The sequence below is a fragment of the Patagioenas fasciata genome, chromosome 1, assembly GCF_037038585.1.
Source record: "Patagioenas fasciata isolate bPatFas1 chromosome 1, bPatFas1.hap1, whole genome shotgun sequence".
NCBI classification, from domain to species: Eukaryota; Metazoa; Chordata; class Aves; order Columbiformes; family Columbidae; genus Patagioenas; species Patagioenas fasciata.
The window spans coordinates 24705865-24733527 of record NC_092520.1 but is presented as its reverse complement, the minus strand read 5'-3'; the positions used below and the strand labels follow the sequence as shown (position 1 = coordinate 24733527).

The 27663-nt window shown below is 39.1% G+C and overlaps 2 protein-coding genes across 7 annotated transcripts in view; one reads left to right on the top strand and one right to left on the bottom strand.

Moving 5' to 3' along the window:
- Positions 1–510: 510 nt before the first annotated feature.
- USPL1 (ubiquitin specific peptidase like 1) lies at positions 511–17919 on the bottom strand. 6 transcript variants are annotated; one of them, XM_065830098.2, is made up of 9 exons: positions 17797–17919; positions 12367–12533; positions 11697–11825; positions 9919–10567; positions 7671–7757; positions 7124–7253; positions 5748–5873; positions 4916–5076; positions 511–3823 (listed from the first exon to the last, which is right to left on the bottom strand). In XM_065830098.2, the coding sequence occupies exons 2-9, from the start codon at positions 12463–12465 to the stop codon at positions 2049–2051; spliced, it is 3156 nt and encodes a 1051-aa protein (XP_065686170.2). In that variant the 5' UTR covers positions 12466–12533; positions 17797–17919; the 3' UTR covers positions 511–2048. The 6 variants fall into 6 exon arrangements, with proteins under 6 accessions (XP_065686170.2, XP_065686141.2, XP_065686180.2 ...); XM_065830069.2 differs by having other exon boundaries at positions 12367–17448; positions 17797–17898; XM_065830108.2 differs by lacking the exon at positions 17797–17919 and having other exon boundaries at positions 511–1234; positions 2099–3823; positions 12367–17790.
- LOC136109568 (uncharacterized) overlaps positions 17301–27663 on the top strand; it is a 26922-nt gene continuing 16559 nt past the window's right edge. Inside the window, exons 1-3 of the mRNA XM_071808074.1 lie at positions 17301–17363; positions 17761–18186; positions 20795–20852. Of these exons, the coding sequence (XP_071664175.1) occupies positions 17301–17363; positions 17761–18186; positions 20795–20852 (547 nt within the window). The remainder of the gene's footprint in view (positions 17364–17760; positions 18187–20794; positions 20853–27663) is intronic.

Sequence of the window (27663 nt, the reverse complement as noted above, 5' to 3'; positions counted from 1 at the left end):
TAATCTCAAGTGCTATTTGCTCTTGGAGCTTCTATACTCCTGTGTACCCATACTGTATGTTGCGCAGCCACAGAGCGAGGACTCCCACCATCCGTTTGTGGAGGTGTTGCCAGCCCCTTACCCCAATCCTTACCACCAGGACTTTCTCATCTCCTAGTGGGGTCTGTTCCTCAATGTTGCCCTATGCATTCTGCATCACTCCAACCCCTGGCTCGCTGCTTTGCTCACCCCTGGGTCTATGCCACATCCCAAGCCAGCGGTGAAGGAGTTCCCACTTCACAGCCGCTGGCAGCTGTGATCCAGCTGGCCACAGATGCATGGAACCAACACTTAAGGGCAGCTCCTCCCAGTCGGGGACACCTCTGCTCTGAGCAGTCGGGGCAGTGAGACACACCGCTGCTTAGTGGTTTTCATATGTAGAAACCACTGCCTGGAAAACTCCACAGGAAAATCCTGTCATCCCCCTCAAGTCTTGCTGAGGCACTTATTCACTGATAAATCAAACTATAATTTTGGTCAGCATTTTCTTTTTTAATAAGGGAATTCACAAACAGGCAAACATTTCACCAGCAGTACACCGGCACTTTGCATTCAGAATCCACTGATTTTTTTTTCTATTGTAACATAACCAATTACAACATTTAAAACAAACAAGGAGTTCAAGTTCTTTACAAAGACTTATATTTCAAGAATGAAACCATTCATTGTCTGAGGTACCAGTTTGATAAACATGTACGTAATTGCAACAGAAATAGCTTGGCAAGGCAAGTTCAGTGCCACTGACAGTTTTTCAAACACTTTTTGAACCTGGTTCAAGCAATTCAAGACCATTTAAATCTGGAGCCATGCTTTGTAACAACAGTTACGTTCAACTGCACCTATTAGAAGAGTAAGACCGGGGACTTGTTTTGAACCTGGGACCTAAACAATGAAAAAATGCAGGCTACCTCTAAAAGTAGCTGAAACAAAGACTTGCTGATAAAATCCTTGTTATTTCTGAGCACAATAAAAACGTACAGCTAATCTAATTTAGCATATCATACTCTCACCTCTGTGTCTGTGAATTTAGAAGACACTCATCAAGCAGAACGAGAACTCTACAAATCCAGAAGCACCCTCTGCTTGCTTACTGCTGTCTTGCCACCTTTTCCATTACTTTCTTCCTACTGACCTCGCTCTCTGTGGCACTCTCACATACGGACAGGGGTACACTGCTCCAGCCAGAAAAAAATTCCTAGTGACAACAGAAATGGGTGCGAACTTACTTTTAATTCCTTTATTAGCAAATTTAAAGCTGTAGGTAACTAAAAGTTACATCTGATATTCTTTCTTAGTGGTGCAAACTCTGGCCAAAACCTTATTAATTTTACTTAGAAAAATAACCTGGCTCAGAAGAATATGCTACCAAATGATGTTTTTAGTTACCCAGAATGAAAACTCAGTATGTGCCGTAACTTTAAGCAGGAAAATTTCTACCAAGGGGTGTATACATCAGGGTGAGATTATTGAACAGTAATTGTGAAAAGAGCAGAGTTCCTAACAGAATACCAACCTTTAATTCCATGTTGCAAATCATCTTTGTATCAAAGGATGAAAACAACCCTGGTTACAGAAGGTACTTTTTTTTTTTCAGTGTCAGACAAAATACCTCAGGAGCTGGGTGATCATGTAAAATAAATCACTGCTACCTATATGATTTTTCTTACACCGTTACATCATCAAGACTACTGAAGTTTTTTATTTCTCAAACTCAGTAGAATATGGGTAAGTTTTCCATATTAAAAGCAGCAAACATTAAGACTCACAGGAACTTTTATTAAAAACCATCATCATATCTGGCAGCTAAAATAACTGTTTCTCAGAAAAATGAATTGCATTAAAACCTTATTTGTCTGCTACAGTAACATTTTAACAAAAAATACCTCAAATGTAAATTGTTCAAGTACAGCCAGTGTGCAATTAAATTAGTTAAAAAACATAGTTTAATAGTGCTTTGTTTCAATATATACATAATATTGAAAAATACTTAAAACTAAGAAACCAAATATTTACCAAGTTTCAAAGAGAGTTTCATCAAAATGAGGTAAATCTATGTCACCTGCCACTGAGCTTGGTGCTGAAATGGAGAACAGGTCTTCAAGGATATCTTCCCTTGTAGGACTTTCAAAACCAAGTTTCTTTGCACTGGGTTTGCTTTCTTTATGAAGTTCTGGATTACTGTCCTTTACAGGACTATAATAATTATGGTCCTCACTTGTCATTGCTGCCTGTGGCACACTGGTCTTCTCATCAGATGCTGTTGTTGCAACACTGCTATTCACCATTTCCATATACATACATTCATCTTCAGTTTTTGGAGCCTCTAAGGAAGTAACAGTTGAAGTAGGGGACAGTAATTCTGCCAGTATTTCATCATTGTTATGATGGCACCCTGATACAGAGCTTGCATTAAATCTAGATTCATTATCTGCAACATCAATCTGATACTGGAGTTCCTTTAAAAAGCTCTGCAATAATGCACTATCATTGGGAGAGTCAGTCTGTGATGGGGTGCGTACATCTCCACTCACAGGTTCTTCATGTTTCATCTGTTCCATTGCGAGCCTATCCAGCGAAGCCAACTTCTTCTTTTTAGCATGAAGCTTTTTTAACAATTTTAGGCGTAGTTTTTTTGTTTTCTCACTATCTGACTCCTCTGCCTTCCCAGAGTTACAGCTAAGTGAATGGAACTGAGTCACTTTACCTGAGGCACCCAACACGCTTCCTGACTTATTCCAAGTTGGACCTTCAATAGTGCTATGATTTGCTCTTGCAAGACAAGTGCTTTGAGAAAATCCTTTGAAATTTGATAAAGGATGAGTATGATTACTCTGAAGAACCACTGACTTCAGGGTCTCAGTGGTTTTGTTTGTAGCTCTGCTTTGAAATCCACCAAAGTTACTTGCTCCCTTAACTGGCAACTGCACTTCACTTATTTTTTGCCTTGAGGGAGTTTTGCAACTTTTCTCATTCTTGAGAGCTGAGGCACTTGAAGGCATAAAAGAAGTATTCTTGCTTAATAGTTTCTTTACCCAGCTTCCTACAAATCCTCTTTTTTGGTCTTTGTGTGAAGGCTTAAAGAAATTATTGGCAGCAGCAGAATTGGCAACCTGAGAATTAACTACAATTTTGCTTGCATCTTTCAAGTCAGGTGATTTTTGCATAATATTCTCTACTGGTGACACAGGAGCAATATTTGCTGGGTTAAACTCTTCTAGAGGCAGGCAAATGCTGGAATTTCCGTAAAACATGCAATTGTTCTTCACAGCTAGACTAGTTTCAGCAAACTCTCCTGTATATGGAGTGTTAGGTGAAAAAGCCGACTCCCCCTGTTGCGGTGTACCCACGTCAACAAGGTTATTTCCCACCATCTGTCCATTCGACAGTGATTTACCTTCTGAGTCAACTTGAACTTCTTGAAGCATTAGTGTTACAAGATCATCATGTGCCAGACTTTCTAAACCATGATGATCACTACTTTCATCCTCAGCTACCCGCTGCTGTTTCTTATCTGGAGTTCTCACAGAATCCTCTTTGTGATGTTCTGCAGGTATTTTGTCTACAGTGTCATCAAAACCACAGTGCAACAGTGTGGAATTTGACTGTGCATTATAAAGAGGAAAATCTTCAGTACTTTTCCTGTGGAACTCTGAATTCAGTTCTTCTGGCACATGGGATGTTTTCTTTTCCCAGATAACAATATGAATCTCTGAAGGGGGCACTTCAAATCTTGTATGTCTCTTGCAATATGGGCCCTTTAAATCATCACATTCAAGCCAAGTTCCTGAAAAATAAATAGCAACCAGTGTAGAGACTCAAAGACTTTTAAAACTGAAGTCACTATCCTCAGACATTTGTCAAATATTTTTATTAACTCATTCCCCTGAAAGGCAGAAAATAAAGAGTGTTTTTTCTCCATTCTTTATTACATCTGAGAAAATTGGGAGCTTTCCATTGTAAAAAGATCACACACTAGCAGAATTTGCAGCAATATTATTACAGGTCAGAGTAGGTCAGCAAAAAGCAAAGCTTTTTTCTGTCTGAGCTAATGATGCTGATATCTTGTCTGAAAATACCCACACACATCTGAGGGAAGAACCACCTCTCAAATTAAGTTTCCCTGACTTTTCATTGACTCGATGGGAGATAGAGGGGTTTAAGAGAAGCTGCTCATATTAAGAATCTGCGTCATTCAGCTGCAAATTGTTCACAGATCATGAGCAAATATTTTACAGATATATATGATGTACGGGATGTGCCTAATTTGGTGCTTCCCAGCTGCTTCACCTTCTATTTCTTCTTAAACTCTGGCAGTGTGATTTAGACAACTTTTATGTTGTCAGAACACTTGATAAGACTGCACTCCATTCTCTCTACAGAACCATGAGAATAAAAATACCAACTTTTCACCTTCTCTGATTATGGAGTTCCCACCAATGGTACAACCATCAAACCAACAGCAATGTTTATAATATGGGTTTGTGCCTTCCACCCCTCAGGTGCAGTACAGTTCAGAAACTAAAATAAACTTCATTAATGCTAATAGTTCCATATAGTCCCTCACTTCCAGCCAAGAATGGATTAATAACTGGCTTCAAAATACACATCTGAAAGGAAACAACTCTACCCAAATAACTTCTGCCGGTGAGTATAATGTAGAGCAAATCAGTCACACCAAACTGAAACCTTCACCCTGAATAACAAAGTTCTCTCCATTACGTACAGAATTTTAATATGAAGTTTAGAACACAGACAAAAGAAATCCTTGTTACTATATATATTATTTTATATGGCCTGTTGAGACTATTGCAGTAACCCAACTAACAGTATTTGATGTAGACTCGTGAAGTATTACAATAGAATGTATGGTTCTTACCATCGGGATTCAAAGACCAGGTTATGAAGTGCTTCTTATTTGTTTGATACTGAACAATAGCTGTTATTTGGTAGGTGTCCTCCTCAAATCGAAATGAATAGTTCTTCAGGTTGTTATGTGGCAAGCCTTCTACGAAATGTAACATTAATATTGAGGGTACTCTAATAAAGAGACAACAAAGAATCAGTTCATTACAACAAAATAGTGGCAAAGCTTCCTAATGAAAAATCACAAGTAAGGCATCACAAAGAGTATGTAGTCCTGCCCTTACTATTCTATTTCCACACAGGACTCTTCAGATGGCACAGTAGTCAAGAGATAAGAATACCCCAACCGGCTATTCCATTTTGTTATAGATAAAGGAAAAAAACACCATCACATAGGGGATTTGGGGAGTGGGGAAAAGGTGAGAAAAGCAAGAGACAACTGTGCCATAACTACAGTAGGAAAGGACACCATTCCCAAGCCAAATCAGTAAACAGATGATCAGACAACAGTTTTATCCACCACCAGCAGAGGCTGAGGAAAGGCTGACACTGGATATCAGTTGTCTATATTTACTACTTGATAGTAAGTATTTACAACCTGGCTCAAATATATGGGCTGGTCAGCATGTTAAACACTGCTCTATATTTCATGTTTATTAAACACTATGTGCCATTTTGGCATTTACGAATTATCTAAAATCTTAAAAAGTTAGTATTCATCAGAGTTTAAAGTTTAGAATCTCTATAAGCACAAGATAATAGTTGGTTTTGAAAGTGATACATTAAATAAATGAAGTGTCAAAATTTTATGTCTTTTATTTTCAATTTTACGTATTCTAACTTACTTTTCCAAAATCATCTGTCTTCTCTGATGTTTATCACTACAGTTATTGCATTGTCCAACATGAATAGCATTAAGCGGATGCCAATCAGGGATTATATTGGTGAATGTTGTTAGTGTTTTCCTAAATCTGTGGACACACACAAAAAGAGTAAGTTGAGTTGCTGATCAGAAAACAATAAATAAACACACTTTACCAGGAGAAAAAAGTTACAAAAAGGTTATGACAAAGCTAAATTCTATTCATATTGATGCCATTTGTGTGAATTCCCCTGTGACTGCATTACATCTAAGTCAGCACTGAATTCAGTTCGGCCAAACACCATCAGCCACTATTTGTTCCCAGCAGCTCTGTGGCTTTCTCTTTCACATTATTTGCTCTTTCTCCCTTCACATGTTATCTCTTTCCTTTCCAACATAATGCAGAGCTTGTATCAGGATCTGCATAATTTACTAGCTGATACAGAATCCCAAGAAGAGAAGGAAGAGGTAACAAGTTACTTCAGAATCCATGTTATACAAGGTGTTGTTTCCAAAACCCAGTACCTTCAGAGTTTGAGATTACACTGAGGTTATATTGTATGAAAATACAATGTACGGGATATTAAAGTGAAATAACATAGTTTATTCATTCATTGGCCACAGCAAGGACTTCCTTTATATTCAACCTAGCCCAGATTTTTAAACTTTTTTGTAAAAAACACAGCATGTAACAATGGCTCTTGAACACATCCTGTTAACCAGGACTAAACATTAGTTGGCAGTGTAAGATGGCATCAATCTCAATCTCATCTCACTTGGGGATCTAGAATTCTGTTGTATAAACCTGAGAGTGGAGAGAAACAGCGATTTTTCAAGTAAAATGAGCTGTCTTCTGAAGGTGTCTTTTTTTCTGCTGACTCTAAAAGGAGCCTGAGTGACTAGCTGATACTTGCAGTCACAGAGAACTAAATCAATTCTCAAGATATTACTTCCCTGTAATACTGTTTTAAAATAGATACATTATGTGAGCAAATCACTGATTCTTTGTAATCCAAATGAAGATTACAAGTATTCTTCAATAGCAAAAGTGTACCAGGCACATATTCTTTAGAAGCCCAACAATCTGTATACTCTCAGCAAAATATGAGTGAGCATGGTCAGGGACTCGCACAGTTACCTATTATTTCTTTCTTAATTAAGCGATAACATGGTTTCCCAAGATATTAAACAGCAGTAAACTATCTGCAAATGCTAGCCTGAAAAAGTGGATCACATAAAACTTCAGTAACAAGCTGAAGCTGTACAACCCAGGACATAGGAAGAAAAATCAACTATTATATGCAGATTTAAAAAGGTAACAGAACAATTGCATAGAAGTTACTTAAATATAAATCTCACCGATCCTGGTATTTGTAGCCACAACGTACACATTCAAACTTCCATGAAAATGAATGCAAGAATAGTTTCTCAGCTTGTTGGTCCTGTTTCAAGAGTAGAGGGAGTGCAAACACTGGACTTTCCTCCTTACCTTCAAAGATCGGGCAGAAAAAAAAGAGTCACTGAATATTTGAAATCAGCTTTCAGTACTTCAAAAAGGAAGAAGATAAGCTTACTGCTATGATTTTAATTCTGGTTATCCCTTCAAGGCTGTATTTCTAATCCTCACAGCAAAGGGATTGATCCATATTATTAGGTTGTTATCAATGACAATTTAATGACCACAACACAGTTATGAAGACAAGAATATGCTCTCTAAAGCTTCAAAATCAGTCAACAGACAAAACAGCTGTCCACACTGTAAAGTATGTGTATATCTCCAATAAAAACCAATGCATTTGCTAGCTGTCTTGTGGGCATAAGTACATATGTATTTTTATGTACTGACATACATGGCTTTACATGTAGAGTTTGCTGAAAGTAAATACTGAGATGCTGCCCTACTTACCCAATTCATACTTAAGCTGAGGCTGAAGCTGTGTAAACACTCTGTTTCTGATTTCATTGAGATGAGATTCTGCTTTTGGAAGAACATCTGAAGAAAAAAATACATATACCCTTCACGTATTTGTGTAACACCCTTTCACACGCATATGTACCCTTAACATGCACTCATCCTCTGCAAACTAACGCCTTTTGTGTTGACCTATACTCACCTAAAACCACTGGTAAAATAGGCAATGCTTGGTATTACTTGATTTGAAAATTAGAGAAGAATTTACAGAAGTTTACATTTTACTGCAGTCGCTATCCAGAAATGACTTGACCTCACTTAAATTATGGCTAAGTGCATGTACCAAGAGCTAGATAGTCACAACATTTAAGGATAACGTAACCAGACATTACAAACCCTGGTGATTCAGAGATTAACAGTAGATTTTAAAACCTAAACAGTAAGATCAAAAGCACAAAAATTTGCTTACATGCTTTCTAATGATGTTATACATTTAATAATAAAACATTTAAATGTGTTGTTCCAGATTAAATACTAATTCCCTAAGTCACCCTTTAAAATAGTAAAAATAATTTCTTAAAATATTATACTTTACAAATCTTAGTATGTATTTTTAATTTGCAAGTTACGTTGTTTATTCACCAACATTCTTTAAGCACAATCAAGAACTAACTTCTACTACACAATCATGATTGTAACCTGCACAAATTAAATGAAGGATTTAGAAAAGATGTTGAAACTATTTTTTACTTAGACAATTATGCCTTTAAAAATGTAGAAACAAGTTTCTTGCAGCTCTATTGCTTTTGGTTTTTTAAAATAAACATACATAAAAGCTGCTGAAAAACTACACAGAAGGGCAGAATAAATACTACACCTCAACAACAATACTCTTCATCCACTCCCCTCCCCACTGCTGCCCAAATAAACTAATTTGTTTTACAGCAGTTCCTTGAAATTAAAAGATTTAACTTATACGACACTATATTCCAACGCCTAACATCCCCATTTAAGGGCTCTTGCACACCAGAATTCTTCTGCAAACACAGCACAACAGAGGGAAAAGAAACACATCTCAGACAGGTTCTGTGATGGTAGAGGGCTTCCAGGTGATAGCTGAAAACCTAAAATCAAGCAGCCTGTCTGGCAAGCAAAGAATATGAACTATTTCAGAATATTTTTGAATTTTCCCCCCTCTGTAAAATACCATGTCTTCTCTGTCACAAGGTGGATTAAACCATTCTTGACACATTTATTATTTTTCTCAAGAAAGACACAATATTCTTCAAGTAATCTAATGCTGTTCTGGGACTACAGTCTATATATTCAAACACACACTTTTCCTGGAATGTCTACTGAAAAAAAGTTCAAGAAAAGTACTGGCTAACCAGAAATCTCATAGAAGTTCAGATTTATGACACCACTGGGTCAGTTTGAGGAGACTAAGAAAAACAGATCTTAGTTTAAGAGTCTTGAACTGAAACCACTGCACAGAAAATAATCAAAGGCCGCACTAGGAGATGACAGCGACGCATCCTCCCCGGACTCCAGCTGTGCTGCTTGGAAGGTGGCCCACAGCTGCCCATCAGCGCCTCTGTGCTTGGAGGTCACAATCATCAAACCTCTTAAACTGCAGGTGGGAGTACTCACTGACCCTTTCCAGGCAACATGAACAAGGTTAATGTTTGACTAATTTTGACTGAAAAGGGTTAGGAAGCACCATCATCCACAGCACAGCCCGCAGACATTGGGGGAAGCATTCCTTCCATGAGCGCAGCAGAGCCAGAAGAGAACGTGTGTCCCAGCTTTACTGGTTTTGGTGTGACAAAACAAATGCCCATTTATACAAGGATATAAACCAAAACAGAAATTATTTTGAAGATTAAGATTAGAACAGCATCCAAATACATTGGCAAACAGAGGGGAAGGAAAACAAAGTAAAGCTCAATTACACAATTGATTCACAAATTCTCTATGCAGGATACAACAAAAAAATTCAATAGATGCTTAGTGTTTGATGCTTTTAAAGGTGTACATTTGCCCCAAGAAAAACAATTTCAGAGGTTACACAGATTCTGATAGATAAAGCACACTCTTCCGCAAATTCATGGTAACTAATCTTAACTCATTCTTTTGTGATCTTGAAATAGAACAGAGGCATATTTAACTGTACTAAATTCCACATAGTTGTAGCAGATCAGATCAGTCTGAATATGAAAAAACAGCAGTTAAATTTACTCACCTTTTACTTTACTCCTTTTACAGGTATTCAGAAGCACAGTTGCTTGATTATATTTTGTTAAGAGTTTCTGGAGTAAACATTTTCCACCATTATACTCTTCTGCTAGAGCAAATTTTAATGTTTCTAAGTGCACCAGTACTGACAAAACACAATCTAACCAACAAAGATTATGCACGTTTCTCCACTGAAGCCATAAATCCGTGCTATTTGTGAAAGCTTTATCAGCTCTGAGCAAAATTTCAGATGTTGTTGAGCAAAGTTCAGAATTTGGCGAGAGTTGTGTTCTGGGTCTGGAAGTCTTAGGACGTTCTTCATAGTTGTTGGTGGTTGTTTCAAAATCTACCTTCTGGATGCAGGACTCCACCTTGTTACTAGTTTTTTTCTGGTCATTTTGTAACACATCTTTTAGGCTTGACTTAGGAGTACATAAGCTATCCTGATAGCATTTGACAACAGGGTCTGTATTAATAGCGTGCTCAATATTTGTCACATTATTAGTTCTTGCTTTTTTTGGATATGATTCAGCAGGAGTAAAGTCAGTGATATCACACAATTTCCTTTTCCTATGAGTAGATGGAACTTGATGATTTTCTGTATCCGCAGAAGTAATTATGCTGTTTAATGGTTTATAACCAAGTGGGTAGATACACTGAAGGAAAGAAAGTTACAGTGAAATCTACAAAGCAATTTCATTCAAGTGAACAAGAGCTAAGGAAAGTACAAACTATACTCTTAAAACAAAATGTGTTACTTCTGTAAAGTGATATTTTAATGAAATCAATCAAAAAATTCAATATATGTATGATAGGAAGGGTGTTTTATTCAACCACTGTCTTATAAGCAATTGTGAAGTAAATACATCAGTAGCGATAACACTAATTTTCCAGTAAATGCTTCCAGCCCCTGAAAACAATCTGATTTTGCTACGGCGAGTCCTCTTCTCTTATTCTGATAAAGCTATTCCTTCAGGGTACAGATTTGGTGTTACCATCTTGTGCCTGAGAGATTCCTGATGCCAGAATTGGCAGAGTACCTTTCAGGCCAGCCTGAGGCATTAGACCAAGTGTTGGTAGGGTCCTACTGTTCTGCAACCAGAGTAGAGTCAAATCTGCTATTACCAATCTCCAGAATGATACTATGATTATTTAGAAGTGGGCAGGGATGCGAAAAGCAACTCAGAGACCCATTATCTAGTCTAGTCTCTATCTACTAATTTAAGGGCTGCAATCCATATGGGATTGCTATACCCTCCCCGCACACATGGAGCAGTGGGAGAGGCAGCAAAATCATGACTCAAATATTAACCAGTAGAGAAATTCAGAGAAGGTTAAGCTTAAAAGCGAAAAAAACAAACAAACAAACTGTAATATAATTATGAACCTATTTACACTACCCAGGCTTAAAGAACAGAAAATGGGAGATTCTCAGCTGCAAGAGTTGTGTATTAGTTTCAAGGATCATCAAATTTTCACCTTGTATTCTGATCGTACAAAGATTTATTTAGTACTGCTTGTGTTCCCTTGTTACATAAGCAAAACTAATTTATTAATTTTAATCGACTCTTTTTATTCTATAGGGTAGCTAGCTATGCCTAAACACTGTTTGTCTACAGGTTACTTATGTTTTTTTTAACATATAGGCACACATCAACCAGCATCTGGACTCGAAGGGATCCTACTTCAACAGTCTGCTTACTACCAACAAAATCTTAAAGAGGTGTAATTGCTGAAGGTAAAGGCCCCTGCACAACCAAATAAACCTGATAATTAGTGTAATACCTGAGGATTTTCACAAAGAAAAATGGACTCCTGAAAATTAATGCGGTAAGTTCGTAAAACTTGACTCTGGCCCTTCTTTTTGCAGACTGGACAATACTCACGTGCAGTTGTTTCCACGGGATTACAGTTCTTAAAAGACAAAAAAGAAACAAAAAGCAGTATAAACTTGTGCATTTCATATATTATCCCAAGGTAAGACATTCATGCATACCAAGACAGAAAACCAACGTGCAACTCCTAAATATATCTAACACAATATAAAAAAGTAAATAGATTTTAAAAAAAATTTATAAAATATATTAATATGGTAAAGTGTTCTAAATATTTTTTTTAAATATTCAAATATTTAATAAGCTATATTTAACAACACAATTACGCAACATTTAATTCTACTTGAACTAAATCACAGGGCACTTATTGCCAGTGAACGCAAGCTCAGATCTTTGAAAGACACATCAACTTTCGTAGGAATGTAAAGAGCTGTAAAAATAGTGCCAGTAAAAAAAAAAAAACATAGGCACAGATTTTCTTAGAATAATCTTTCGCCATTGTTATAGATTTCCGTGGAAAATAATTTTGAGATTTTTTTTTTAATTAAGACCAATCAAAAATCTCTCAAAGCAGAGAAAAATATGAACTTTGCACACATGTAAAACAAGTTTCAACTGACTTTTCCCAAATACCCCACCATGTGGAGTGTCGATTTCCCTATACCAGTCCCTTCTCCAATCACTTGCAAACCATTTGTAGTCTTCTGGGTATCCATCATTCTGAGCCACTGGCTAATTTATGTCACTTGTAACACTGTCATGACCACTAAGGATTTTTCAAAGACTCCTGAAAAATAAGAAGTGAATAAAACAATTAAAGAAAAATTAGAGAAATCTGGGGAAAAAATATACCAACAATAATGCAGCCTGTATTTTCTGCAAGAATAAATTCAGAAGAGTATTTTCTTAACTGAAAATACTTATTTTCTAGTGCATGTTATGAACTCAAAACTTAAAATTAAGTCAATAGATTAAACAGCTTTAGGCCCTGAATTTGCAAGCTTATTTATTCTTTACACTGTGCAAGGTCTCACATATTTTCCAAGTGCACTATACTTAACAGAAATGTAGATGTCTTTCCCAGGCATCTCAGCTTACTGCATCTAACCCTCAGAAAGAACAAACTTCTTCAAAAATGTCTGCAATAAGATCTCATACAGTTATAGATGGCTATGGAGGAACATTAAAAAAACAACCAATCAAGAAAATCCCATTGTCGCATCATTCAAAATTATGAATTTAGTGCACAATAGACTATTAAAAGTTTATCCTGCAAACGTAACAATTTTTAACTACAGAAGGGCATCTTGCTGTTACTACCACTTTTTGGAAGCTTCTGTTATAGACTTCTTAGCAAACTAAAGCTCTTCCACAGTATCACTGCTATGTAATTCTATTGCATATTTTACAAGTGACATTGAGTACTCTTATTTCAAATGATTTCTCAAATTCAGGGCCAAGTTTTGCCTTTCTCACATACACACTGACACATTTGTGGAGGACAGCTTCAGGGTGAACCGTATCAAAAGGCAGCTACTTAAGTCCATTCCTTCCCTGGCTCTGAGGCTAACTACACCTTGAATCAGCCAGAAAAACACAAGAGGTTTAGAACTACAGGCACCCAATTCTGCTCCTGCTGACTTCAGATGGAACTAACTGGAACACATACAACTTCTTAAGATGCAGGAGGAAATTAAGTTGAATTGCAAAGTCATCAATGTATTATAGTATCTTTCCTTCAGCCACAACTGTTCCCTTTTCATTACTTCCACTGAATAACATCCCCTCCCACACCATGATGTCCCTTCAACTCTTCCTTACATTACAGCACTAACTCAGATTAAAGTTCCTTTCAAAAAAAAAAAAAGACATTTCCCAAGGCATTCTTGGAGATCTGTGTAAATACCAGTTCAATCCAAAACCATTTATAATACTGGGCAAGGGCAGATCCTTCTGTAGCACAGGATAGAATGCTAAAAACCAACAGAGCATGAATAAAAAAAGGTCAGTAGGAAAATATAACAAATAATTTCAAATTAGTCCCCAATGGCAATTTAAGAGAGGGACAAAATGAGACGATGGTGTGTCCTACTGACATTTTCTATATGTTCTGCAGCACTTTTCAGAACTACTGAGCATGTATAGACAGCATACCCTGACTTACAAAGCTAATGGTTGTAATGGAAGGTAAGAACGTAAAAAATATCAACCACATGCTTTAGAGCACAGGTTTAGTTTCCAAAGTAGAGTTGGAAGGTGTACAAGAAACTGCATGGTCCTGGACTCACTCAAGGTAAAACTTAATTAATTAGCTCAAAGTATACAAGCTTGTTGAACTATAAAAGAAAGGCAAGATCTCCAATTTTTCACAGTGGTGACAGAACTGTCACACTGTGACTCAATCCTATTATCACATATTTAGTCTAGCCAGGAACTTGATTTTTTTATGCAAGTTGTGCAGATATCAGCCACTCTAAAACACATAACTTTATTCTCTGTGCTACAGCTAGTAGGAAAATGTCTCTAACTGACTTTTAGTCAATTCCTTGGCCTGAAGGAGTTTCAGCTCTCCAGAGTAAATAAAATACAAAGATAACATGACTGGAACTCTAGGCAATTTCTCACCACATAAATACAACACACACTCAAAAGGGTTAGTAACACTAACAGCCTACAGGTTATTCTTTTTTGAGCATGCCTTGGTTCTGTAAAACATATGTATTTCTTTGCAAGTCCCTGTTCTTGCTGTCATCCCTCCACAAAAGAAAGCAAGTATTTTTCTCAGTTATGTTCTCTGTTACTTCTGCTCTTCTTTGTAAATCTTAAATACTATTCTGAGATGTACAATACCTCCTCTACCATAAGCTAGCAATAGTACTGTAGTGCTGGAGTCAAATTTTTTTTTGCACTTATGAATATAATAAACATTAAAAAATATACATTAATTGTCCTTTTATTTCAAATACATAAATACAACAAGCAAGTACAACACGTCTGCCAGTACCAGATAGACAGAGTGGTACCTAGCAGCCTGCCTGTACATTTCAGTATTTGTACGATTACATCGTTAGTGATCTTTGCACAACGTACAAAAATTGGGCATCAGATCAACAGTTGCCAAGAAATCAGCCCATTAAAAGACTGCTGTACTGTGTACTGAAACAACATGTAATATCTGCACTACAGATGGGAAAGGACACAGGAATGGGTTTTCAAGCTTACTGGGTCACGTTTTAAACCATCTATGCTACTTCTCTTATTTTATCCTGGATACTAAAAAAATCTAATGCACAATGTGCTATAGAGCTGGTGTAAATTACTAAGGCTATGGTTATGCTTCCTTGAGTAATGAGTTGATCTAATGGCTTGCTGCTGCAGAATAAGGAGGTCTCTCTTGTCTTTTCTTTCTCTCCCCACATCTTCCCTGACAGCTCACATCCTCATCAAACTTTCCACAAGCTAAGTGAACCCTCAAACCAGCAGAAAACTCAGCAAAGCACAAGTTTTTCTGCTATTCTAGTGAATTTAATTTGCCTATGAAAAGGTCCCATGAGCTACAGAGCTGACATGGCAGAAGACAGAAAACAAGGAAAAGGTGAAGGATTGGTGAGATATGTGATGGATGGACTGTTAGACAGCCAAGGAACTGGCTGGATGGCTGCATCCAAAGAGTTGCAGTTAACTGCTCAATGTCCCAAGTAGACAACAGTAATGAGTGGTGTCCCTCAGTGGTCTGTACCAGGCTCAGTACTGTTTAATTAGTGGCATAGGTAGTGGGATTGAGTGCACCCCTGGCAGGTTTGCAGATGGCACCAAGACAAGTGGTGCAGTTGACATGCTGGAGGGACAGGATGCCATGCAGAGGAACCCTGACAGGCTGGAAGAGTGGGCCCATGAGAACCTCATGAAGTTCAACAAGGCCGAGTGTAAGGTCCTGCACATGGGTTGCAGAAATCCCTGGAATCAATACAGGGTGGGGGATGAAGGGGCTGAGAGCAGCCCTGCAGAGAAGGATGAAAACTGGACATAAGCTGACAACATGTGCTTGCAACCCGAAGGCAAATCACATCTTGGGCAACATCAAAAGAAATGTGGCCAGCAGGTCAAGGGAGGTGATTCTTCTCCTCTGCTCTTGTGAGATCCCACCAGAAGTACTGCATCCAGCTCTGGAGCCCTCAGCACAGGAAAGACATGGACCTGTTGGAGAGGGTCCAGAGGAGGGACACAAAAATTATCAGAGAGCTGGAACACCTCTCTTACGAAGAAAGGCTGAGAGAGTTTGGGTTGTTCAGCCTGGAGAAGACAAAGCTGTGGAAAGACTTTATAGCATCCTTTCAGTACTTAAAGGGGGCATACAAGAAAGATGGAGAGACTTTTTATTAAAGAGTGTGTAATGACATAAAAAGGGGCAACGGTTCTAAATGTAAAGAAGACAAGTTTATATGGAATACAAGGAAGAAATTATTTACAATAATCGTGGTGAGGCACTGGAAAAGGCTGTGGATGCCTTGTCTCTGTAAGCATTCAAGGCTAGGTTGGACAGGGCTTTGAGCAACCTGGTCTAGTGGAAGGTGTCCCTGCCCATGGCAGGGGGGTTGGAACTAGCTCATCTTTAAAGGTCCCTTCCAACCCAAACCATTGCATGATTCTGTGATAAAAGGGACCTGGACCTTTTGATAATAGTGAGCTGTACCTTGTGAAACAGTACCTTATGAATAAAAATTAGTTAAAAACTGCAGTAAGAAGGTAACAGAACACTGATTGCATTACAGTGAACATCTCTTCTTTGTTTAAAGGCTAAAGGGACACTTAAAAACAACCTTCTTGTAAATCACCTTACAAGTCTTCTTTCCTTCATCAAGGGGATATTGAAAAGATGAAAGCAAACAAAAAAATGAGAAAAAAAAAGTGAGAAAAATTTTCATTGTGTTATTCGTTACCTAGCCATTCTTTATACAAGAATAAATCAGAGTATTCATTTTTTTCTTTATCTGAGGTCATAAGTACAAATATTCAAACCACAGTGCCCCTGGCCCACAAATTACAACTTTGGTGACAAAATGTGTTCCTCTAAGCGAAACAGTACCCAGATATCGTTGCTGTCACAAAGCAAATCTCTCTACAACACAGCCTTTACGTGCTGGGCAGAACTGCACTTATGTGCAGTTATGTGAAACCAAACCCAAATTTCTTTCCTGCAAGAAGTCTAACACAGACTAAGGCAAATACAAATAAAACTGATTAAGTTAGAAAATAAACCAGTGTGCAATGTTATTGCTCTGCTGTTTGAAAAGTTTCTTCTACAGTCAAACTTCTCTTAAACCTCCTCATATTAAGTGCTTTTATGTGTGTATGACAAGGGATGAGGACTACATGCTTTGCTGACAAATCATTCAGTCCTTCTGAATAAACTGTCATTTAGTGTGGTAAGAATATAGCCTAAACTCGTGTGGTTTATTGTAGCATCAGCTAAGAGATGCAGGATTTGAGGAAGGGACCCAGCATAGGCAGAGCCTCAGTTTGACCCAAGGCAGAGGAGATGAAGGGCCCAGCCATGGGACACCAGCTCACCCGCTGCCAAGAGGGCTGGCTGCTGACCTTCTTTCAACAACTAAAGGTGCTCAACTGTTCAGATAAACCTATGGCTAAACGGCCTCCTGTGTTTTAATCCACATCCAGAGTGCTTCACGTGCTATGGAAGACTGCGGAAGAAAAAAAGCATTTATGGAGTTGTCAGAACGTAAGAAAACTGTGTAAGCGGAATAGATATACGTAAACACATGCACTACTACCTCACCATCTTTTATTAAATAGTGCTTAGAGCCGGCGCTACCCGCGCAGAGGGAACCCACACCTTAACCCTACCACTACTGACATGAAATACTCAGTCGGCATTTAGAAGCCCGTAAGGCAACGACTCCTCACAGCCCAGGGCACAGGCACGCCCGCCCCAGGGCCGCACACGCCGGGACCGCCCCTCCCGGCGATAACCGCCCGGCTCGCCGGGCCCCGAGCGACAATACGCGGCGCATCCCGAGCCCCGCTCTCACCTCCCGGCTGCCGCCGTGCCTCGGATCTCTCAGCGCCGCGCTCCCCGGCGCCCTGCGAAGCACACGCAGCCCCGGCCCAGCGGCCGCCTCCCCTCAGCGGCCTTCCCGCGCCGCCCGCTCCACGTGCGCTCGGCTGGCACAGGCGCGGGCTCTCCCCGCGCGGCCGCCGGCCGTTACTCGCTGGCCGTTGGGCGCCGGCCGTTACTCGCTGGCCGCTGCGTCGAGGCCGCCGGTGGTGTCAGGCGCGGCCGACGCTGTTGCCCGCCCGGCTGCTGCGCAGTTTCCGGCGCGTCCCCGCCGCCATGCCAGCCCGCCCCGCTCCCTGCAGGCAGTGGGGGCGGAGCCGCCGCCGGGCGGGAGCGGAGCGGCGCGGTGCTGGCTGCCCCTGAGGTATTTCCCCCTCCCCCCTGCCCTTCCTCCTCGCTCCCTCACGCGGAGCGGTGGGAGGGGACGATCCGGGTCGCGGCCCGCCCGCCTCCGTGGGGGCCGGCCCTGCGAGGAGCGAGCGGCGCTGCACTTGCTTCCGCCGCCTCGTCGGGCAAGGTTGGGGACCGCAGGGGCTCCCCCTGTCCACTGGAAGGACGAAGCGCGGCTGTCGGGCCCGCCGCAGCGCGCTGACGGGAGGCGGCAGCCCTGCCTACTGTAGGCCGGCGAACCCCGTGCCTCGTGGTGCCCGCCCCGGTGACGGGAAGGACCGCGCTGCCGCCTCACAGCGGCGTCGCTCCCGGCGCCTTGCTTAGGGCAAGGAGTTGAGGAGTAATCTGCAGTTCATTGAACAGCTGCTTAAAATCACGCCCAGAGTGTGGTTTAATGTTGTCCGTGGTTCGGTACCTCGGGTGAGGTGTTGCCTTTCTCTCCTAGCACCGAGACGGTGGTTTTGTCTCTGCCGAAGTGCTGCGGTGATGCCCAGGCTCCCTTTTGGAAAAAAAAATCTCTTAAACAGTCTAAAATTTGCCTTGCAGTCGTTTTGGGGAGTTTCAGTCTCCAGAGGTTGAGCTGATGTGCTCTTGGGCTCAAGGAGCGTTTCTGCACCACCAGCCTTAGGCTGAAATAACGCGGGTATTCGGTACCCGCTTTTTAATCTACGGTGGCCCCTTTTCCTCGAGCGTGAGCTGAAAGGAGCTCAAAAGCAACGGCATTTGGGTTAATGCTCTGCTTCAGTTACGTTAAGTGAGAAGTACTTTTTTAGAGTGATCTTTGGTTTTGATTCATTAGTGCTTTCATTTGTGGACGAGTATTTTTCTCTGTGCTTTCATCAGGAGTGTGAAGCGCTTTTGGGTATGGTGAGTAAGCGAAGCAACTTACTTGGCTCTACGGCCATTGAGGCTGGTGTTTCTACATGCACATCAAATGCCATATGTGTATTTCATCTCCTTTTCAGTTGCTCTGTTTGACTTAAAACTGGTCAAATGATTCAGTCCACTGAATAATGTTATTAAGTAGTTTCATTTGGTAGTTTTATGTATGCAATGATTTTTCTCGTTGCATTTTAGTACTCTCAGTATTGTGGGTTTAGCCCTAGTAATACTTACTTTGTTAAATTACAGTCTGCAGATGTATGAAAATTATTATATGCTCTATTTATTAATTTCAATAATATTTTTTGAGCTTGTTTTCTTTGTAGTTTAAATTTTTACTTTTCCCCGTGAGCAACTAGGTTTCATTGTTTTATTTTGGGCTTATACCAAGCATAACCTTTTGGTTCAAGCGTATACTGCTTAACAGATGATGTGGTAAAAGGTGGTTGCTTGTGTATTTGTGCTCTGGAATGATTAAGTAGATGTTAGTCCATGCTAACAAGCAGGAAGGACTTTCAAAAAGCTCCAGTGTAGATTCCAGTTCTTGAATCAGTTAGAATTCATTACTTGATGCTGATAAGGTTTTTAAAGCTACCTAATGCCTCCATTTTCTGTTTTGTCTCCCCCTCTCCCAGATTTTTTGGTAAGTTAACTGTTATTTGGGAACAGACTTTTTAATAGGGACTGTTGTGATAGGACAAGAGGTAATGGTTGTAAACTAAAAGAAAGGAGATTCAGACTGGATGTAAGGAGGAAATTTTTTACGATGAGTGTAGTGAAACACTGGACTGTTGCCCAGAGAGGTGGTAGATGCCCCATCCCTGAAGACATTCAAGGCCAGGCTGGACAGGGCTCTGAGCAACCTGATCTAGTTGAAGATGTCCCTGCTCAAAGGACTAGACGACCTTTTAAGGTCCCTTCCAACCAATATCATTCTATGATTTCAGGTATTTCTATAAGCTGTTAAGTACCACAGTAAAGTTTACTTGTGTCCCACCTTGTTTTTCTCCCTGACATTCAGGTTGAATAAAGGAAAGCTTGGGCCAAAGAAAGAATCCAGACCTGAGTTTTTCCACGTGCTTGAGGAAGAGAGCTTGTGTGTTGGCAAAGAAAATAAACTTTTTTTTTCATCCCACAATACAATAGAACTTCATTTGGCCTGAATAAAACCATCCTACAGTAATAATTACTGCATGATGCAAACTCCAGAGTCACCAGGAATTGGTTTGTGTGTTCCAGATGTGGACTGGTAATGACTTTGGGATCTATTTATACTGCTACTTGCTGTCTCTGGTGTGTTGTGTCAGTTTGACTAGATTTGGTTTAGATTTACCTAACAATGTATGAGCATGTGGTTTATTTCTGGTTTTATTAACTTCTGTCTTTCTAAAACTGTGTTTTTCTTAGCATAGGAAGAGTAGAAGGGTTTTCTGATACAATTTTTGAAGCTGCTTTGATTCATTCAAGGGAACATACATATCTGTTTTAACTTTCTGAATCAGGGTATCCTTGTTGGACTCTGGTTTCAAGCATAATTTGCCCACTTTGTGATCACATTGGTAGTAAAAACTTTAAAACAGTTTAAGTTATATTTCTAAGAGGCTTATCTGGAATGGGCACTTTCCATGACTGAAACCTCTTAGCATGTACACTGAGGATGTAGTGCATCAGGAAAAAGCCCTCTTTTCTTTTTCTCTTAGTGTGTTCTGATATGGAGGAAGAAAATCAATCATACAGAGGCTTCCCCCAGCCTCCAAGGTGAGCTCTAAAATGAATGTTGTTTAAGGCTTTACATATATGTTGTTTTCAAAGAATAACATTTGCCAGAAATCATTATCTGGAAAATAACTATGAATGTTGGGGAAATAATATTCAGGACATATATTTAGAAGATTGTACTCAGTCTGAGAACATATACTATTCATGTGTGTCTTCTAAAAATATTTTCACATGCAAATTACACACCTATCGGTTGCTTACTTTAACCAGATTGTTACTGCATTATGGTCCCTGAGAAACTGAATGGGGAGTGGGAAGTACCAACTGAAAGCTTCTGCTCTGATGGTTTTGCTTCTCAGGTTTTATGTTTGCTTGGCTTTCCTTCTTCTATTTCCAAAAACTAACAAAAGAACATTAAAATTTAAACTGGCAAAGTGCCATTTTGGAAATGGTAGAAGCAGCACTATGTGTTTAATGCTTAAATACATTATTAATTAGTGTTCTGTTGTTGAACATATACCACAAGAAAGCTTAGTCACAACAATTTCAACTTTGATAATTTTTGTGTATATAAAGTTAAGTTTACTGTGATTGTAAAATTTCTTGTATTTCATAACTATTTTGAAGTCCACTAACTACTAACATTACTGATTTTAATGTGTACATGTAGTATCATTTGGCTATTGCATCGTAGTATTTAAACAAAAAAGAGATTTTTTTGAGACACGGGTCATAAAATCAGTAGCTAAAACATGAGCCCAGGTTCTTTTTTGTCAACTGCTACCTGTTTAAACCCCTTTTTTTCTGGAGTAAAAACCTCTTACAAGACATTTTTTATTACATTTTTCCCCTATACTTTAGAAATAAATGCCACATTTTTCCCTACCGCGGTGTCTGTACCTTTGCCAGAGCAGGAGAAATCTGTTCACTGCTCTGAGTTAAAGGTAGACTTTTTTTTTCTTGGCTCTTACGAGTGTTTTTTATTTTGTCATCCTTAACGGGAGTATGTTCTTTGCTCTGTAGCAAAGAGATAAACTGAATATTTAAGGCCTAATGCAGTGTTCCCAGAAATCTCTGCAAAGATTTCCATTTGGGCGTTGCAGCCGGCCTTCAAAATACTTTTTTGTAATTGTCATTCTAATATTTCAGTTACTTTACCTCCCTGTCCTACAGCTTGTAGCCTTCTGACTCCATTCCAGTATGGAACAATAGCCAAAACTTAGTAGCTTTTGTGTTTTCAGAAATGAGTTATTTTTATGAATATTTGTAGTTGGAAAGTATCAATGGTGAAATGTTGCTTTAGAAATCTGTGTAATGATGGGTGGTGTTTGGTATGATCATGGTTGCTGTGTTGTGTGCTCGTCTCTTTAGGATTCTTCCAATAGTTCCATTATGTTCCTGGGGCATTGTGCTGTTGCATTGCTACTCTTACACAAGTCAGTGTAAATAGAAAATACAGTTTAATGTTGATGGAAGAAACTGAATGGAACCCAGCATGAGGTAATAACAGTCAAACAAAATTAATGTCTCTGTAAGGGCAAAGATTGTGGCTAGCTTGATTACGATGGTAAGGACTTCAAAAACAGATGTGAAAGTTTGGAGATGTATTGGATAAGAGGTATACAAAATAAAAAGGATTTGAGCAAGTATTTTTAAATTAAGTGAACAAATCATAAGTAGTATTTGATGCACAAATATGATGTGTTGATTTCATACTCATACTTTTTTCATCTCTTTTAATCTCATTTTTTCATTCATCTCATACTTTTTTTTTTTCTTTAATTGGTGTTGCTCTTTAAAGGCAGATTAGATTTTACTTTCCTTTTTGTTTGTCCTTTATACTGACTACCTGTTCTTGTGCATGGAAGTCTGAGATTTCTAAGGTGTGGTTGTGGCTTTTTGTTGTTGTTTTTGTTGTTTTGTTTGGTTTGGTTTTTTTAGTTGTGATTGTAGATTTAAGTGTTTGACTTATGGCAGAATTCAAAGACATTATATCAGTAAGGTGATTCATTAATTTTGAGAATGGTGATTTTCAGCAATAGCATCTGAAGGCAGTGATTTACAAGACTTAAGAAAACTAGGATGATGTAAAATGTGCTGTTTCTCTCTTTTATGTATTAATAAAAGGGAAATTAACTTCAAGTTATTTCTATGCAAGTATACAATACAAATATTGTATACTTGTAACACATGACCCTTTAAAATGGATGTGTTTCATTCTGATTTTGAAGGCTGGCTGTTTTGTTTTCCTGAAAATAAGTGGTAATCAAACACATTAATTAAAGTTGAACCCATGTGGCTCTTGGAAAAAGTTTCTAAATGTCTTGCCTGCAGAACTTAGTTCAGATGTTAGCAGATGGAAGAATATTAAGTAATACGCTTGCTGCTCAAGAAAGTAACCAGTTCTTGTAACACTCTGTAACTTGCCTCAAGACATCTTTCATGTGTTCCAGTTTCTCCTACTTTTGAAAAGGAAGGAGTCTCTTCAAGTAAACTGGTTCTGTGTTGGTAAGATGGCAATTCCTACTGAGAAAGAAAAAGGAACAATGATATATTTCGTGAAAAGTTTACCAGTGACAGATTATCCATTCTTACTTACCTAGTTAAATTTATACTGACCTATTGTTACCTATCCAATGGAGACTTTTCCCTCCGGTACTTATAGACTCTTAAGCTAAATTTTATCACCATTATTTTGTGGTCCTTTTCTTAATTTAGCCTTGGATTTTGTTGCTTTCTACAATTCCATTCAGGAGAACATCCTGTGTAAGGATGCTAGTACTGTAATGGCCATGGACACTATGCATGAGCAGAGGCTCTGGTTGCTGGCATCTCTTTCTGTGTGAACTCTGTAAAATCTTTCCTGTTTTTTAATTACCCTTTGGTGGTGTGTGTGTGTTTGTTTTTTAATGTCAGAAAATGTAGTGTCAAGCTTGGTGCTAATGTGTATTTGTGAAACAGCTAGTAAATCTGATGGTATTAATTAACTCCTTAGGTAGGGTTAATCAAATAAAATAATATGTTTTTATGAAGTGTAGGACATAGATATTTCTATATGTCAGTTTTTATTTTGTGGTGATGCTGAAAGGCCATATCATGATTGAGTTTTGTTCTGCTGACTGCTGAAAGAATACATGTGGTTCTTCACTGTCAAAATGCAAACATGTTGGGCCTGGAGACTCTTATCCTCTGCTAAGTAAATAAATAAGTAAATAAATGTGGGGTTTTCTTAATCTCCAAACTGTCTGTAGAGCATTTTTCTATAATTCTTAGGTCCCGTGTTGGCGGGGGGTGTGGAGAGTAGATGGGACGGGGGATGAGTGGTGGTGACAAAAAAGCTATTATTTTTTTTTTTTTTACCCTGGAGCCTAAAATATCAATAGTTCAACTTCCATCTGAAAGCAAATATTACTACCTTCATGTTTGCTGGTGTAAATTTATCACTCTTCTCATTCTCATGTTTTGCAACCTATTGATCTGTTGAATTAGCATCTAATTGTACGTCCTCTTCCCTGTCATTCTCTCAACCTTTCTTTATGCTTTAAAATTAGAGATACTATGTCCCAAAGCTATGATAATGTTCAGTAACTGTTTTACATAAAGCATAATTTCTACCTTTGCCTTTGGAACAGAAGGGAATGGCTATAATTGTCCTTTTCAGTCTGATAGTTGTTTTTCCTTATGTCAGGGATGTTATTGACTAGCCATACCGGCAGTTTTCATATAAGCTGTGGTGTGTTCATGCATAAGTTTTTGAGGTGTGCTGATGTCACATCATCTGTATGCTGATGTTGTTCTCTGTATACAAGACAGTATAATGGACACTCGCAACCCTGTTGTTGTTGTTTGTCTGTCTGTTTTCTAGTCAAGGTTGTCAGGAAGGTAGTTTTGCACCTCGGCCAAAACTCAAAACCAAACATCTGCTTTCTATACGGCAGGAGCACCTAGCAAGGGTTGGGTGTATCTGTCTTTGTAAGGTACTATGAAAGCATCTCCTTGCGATTTGTTCACTCTTCCCTCAGATAAGGTCCCAGGACAGTGACTTGATGGTCAGGTATTGAGCTTCCTGTCTCAACTAGAATGCCAAATACTAGACAAGGTTCCACAAAAATGGAAATGCAGTTAGTTTTGTTGCAAACAAGTATTCTCTAGTAAAATTTTACTTTCTCAAACACAAAAGCAATATAATTTAGTATTAAAAGGGAAATATTTAGGAGTATCAATTATTCAGCTTTATTAATCAGAAAAAATATTAAATGTTTCTCGAAATATATGTAAGGTGGAAATTCTGCTAGTGAAGATATTCTGTCAGTTTGGGGATCTGTCTGTCTCTCATTTTTTGCTTTAGAATTGCTTCCTTGATTCCTGTCTCTTGCTGCTCTCTACCTGCATCTTTCAGCAGTGTCCCTTTCATGATTGTGTGGTTGATGTATGTGCATCCTTCCTAGCACACAGTTGACTTCATTCCAGTTCTGGAACTAGTCCAGAGTAGAATGCTTGAATATTTGATGCTTTATGTGCAGTTTTGTTGTGTGAAAGGACTTAAGCTTACTCTGCCTATTTCACATACTGCTAGTACTGAGATTATGGTAACAAAGCCAGCAGTGCAGGTTAGCAGTCTAACGAAGACTCGAGGCCCTAAAAACTTTCCAAAGCAAGGACTCAGAATGTGTAAGAGCATTCTTATGTTAAAACCAAAACAAACAAACAAAAAATCCAAACAAAATTAAAACAAACAAAACAACAAAAAAAACGTGGTGTCACAGAGACACCCGAAAGTCAGTTTTAGGCAGACAACAAGTTCCAAAACAGACTTTATTCTAGCCGGAAAAGTGCAGCCAATCAACCGACCAGAAACAGGGTTTATACAATTAGTTAGCACTCCAACATAAAATACAGGTTCGGATATCAGTTGAGGAGATTATTGGGGTACAGCAAAATAAGAATAATGAGGATCCACAGTCTGCATGCACACACTCACAAGAAACAAAACCAGAGCCCTCTGACTCCAGAGTACCCACAAGAAATAATCACTCACCTGACTTAGGCAAGGATTCTCACTTGCCTGGTTAGGCAAGGACTCATTACAGGATATATCCAGTAAATAACCACTCAACCAAACAAGGAGGTGAGGCTTTCTTAATCCGGGGAAGTCTCCTTAGACAGTGTTCCAGTCTAAGGAGAGGGCTCCAGTTCACAGACCCACTGCTCCGAGAAGACCACTCCAAAGGGGGTCTTTGGCGGGACCCCGTTTTATCGTCTGGTCAGATCTGACTGGGGACATTACAACATGGTCCAGAAACTTTGCAGCTACTGTGGGCACCTCCTCTGCTAACGACCCTGTCAACTGACTCAGGGTCCCATTAAGGACCCTGTCAATTGACTTAGGGTCCCACCCCTCCTGTCCCACCAGCTGGTGGGGGTGAAGTCACCCTGACCCGAGGTAGGGGAGGATGTGACTATCAGCACCTTAGTACCACCCTAGGTGTGTATGTGGGGACAGGCACAGTGGGGCACAAAAAATGCTTAAAGAGCTATCAACTGCCCCATTGAAGGCTCCAGATCTCAGGGGCATGTGCAACTGCCACAGGTGTAGATTCTGAATATATGTCGATGTTGAGACATAACTGTTTGAGTTAAATAAACAATATGTATTAATATAAATATGAACAGTCTAACATTCAAGATGATGTATTTTGATCAACAGTAGTATGATCCTTCTCCTTAAGATGTATAAGAAATTCATATGGATTTCTTTCCTATGTTTGGAGAAAATTTGTACTTATTGATACCTGCTTATGTTGTTAATTACTTACTTCTTTGTTAATTACTTCTAATAAAGGAATTGGTGATGAAGAAATTTCAAAATTATTGGCTGTAAAAGGCCAATCTCTTTCACAGCCATGTGACCAGAAATGTTCTTATGTAACATTTTACCTCTTCCAAATGTGTGAATTAATGACAGTAATAATATAGTTGTTTTCATGTCTTATTGATAACAGCGTATTTCAGGGAAATACTTGGTTATTTGTATGCTTTTATTTAAAAAGAAAGTGAGGATGGTAATGTAGACAGTAATGTGTTATGGACTTGACAGGTCTCTTGGACTTTTAGGGAGTATAGAAAGCAATTAAAAGGAATAAAAGGTGCTAGGAAGGAGTGGGGTGATTTCTTTATACTACTCTTCACCACAAAGGATATTGTGGACATTTTATTCTTTTCAAATAATGTTGATGGGACATTATCTGATTATTGGACTGCAGAATCAAAAGATTGAATGCTAGAATAAAGTGCTAAAGATCCCTAAGTTATAAGGACTCAATGCAATTCATTCAGTGATTCTAAAGGATGAAGTGGCTGATCTCTGAAGAAGAATGCATCTCATTAGGATGAGATGCTGTGCTGGAAGACCAGAAGATATTGAGTGTTGTACATACCACACTTTTAAACTGAACACAAGGAGCAGATCTGGAATTTTAATGCCAAGTAGATTTGAGTACTAAATGGACAGTTGTCATGGTTTAACTGCAGCCAGCAACTAAGTCCTGTTCAGTGACTTGCTCCTTCATGACAACTGTGGGATGGAGGAGAGAATCAGAAAATTAAAAGGCAGAAAACTCCTGGGTTGAGGTAAAGACAGTTTAACAGGTAAAGCAAAGTCCATGCACACAAGCAAAGCAAAGCAAGGAATTAATTCACTTGTTTCCCATGGGCAGGCAGGTATTCAGCCACCTCCAGCACAGCCGGGCTCTGTCACACATAATGGTTACTTGGGAAGACAAATGCCGTAACTGTGAATGTCCCCCATTCCTCCTTTCTAATTTTATTACTGAGCATGACATCATATGGT

Excerpts from the sequence above, each read along its gene's own strand:
- USPL1 (XM_065830098.2), bottom strand. The coding sequence starts at position 12,465 with ATGATGGATACCCAGAAGACTACAAATGGTTTGCAAGTGATTGGAGAA. Across the intron at positions 7,758-9,918 it reads TAAAAGGAGTAAAGTAAAAG|ATGTTCTTCCAAAAGCAGAA; the intron begins GTGAGTAAATTT and ends TTTTTTCTTCAG. Across the intron at positions 5,874-7,123 it reads GGCTACAAATACCAGGATCG|ATTTAGGAAAACACTAACAA; the intron begins GTGAGATTTATA and ends GTGTGTCCACAG.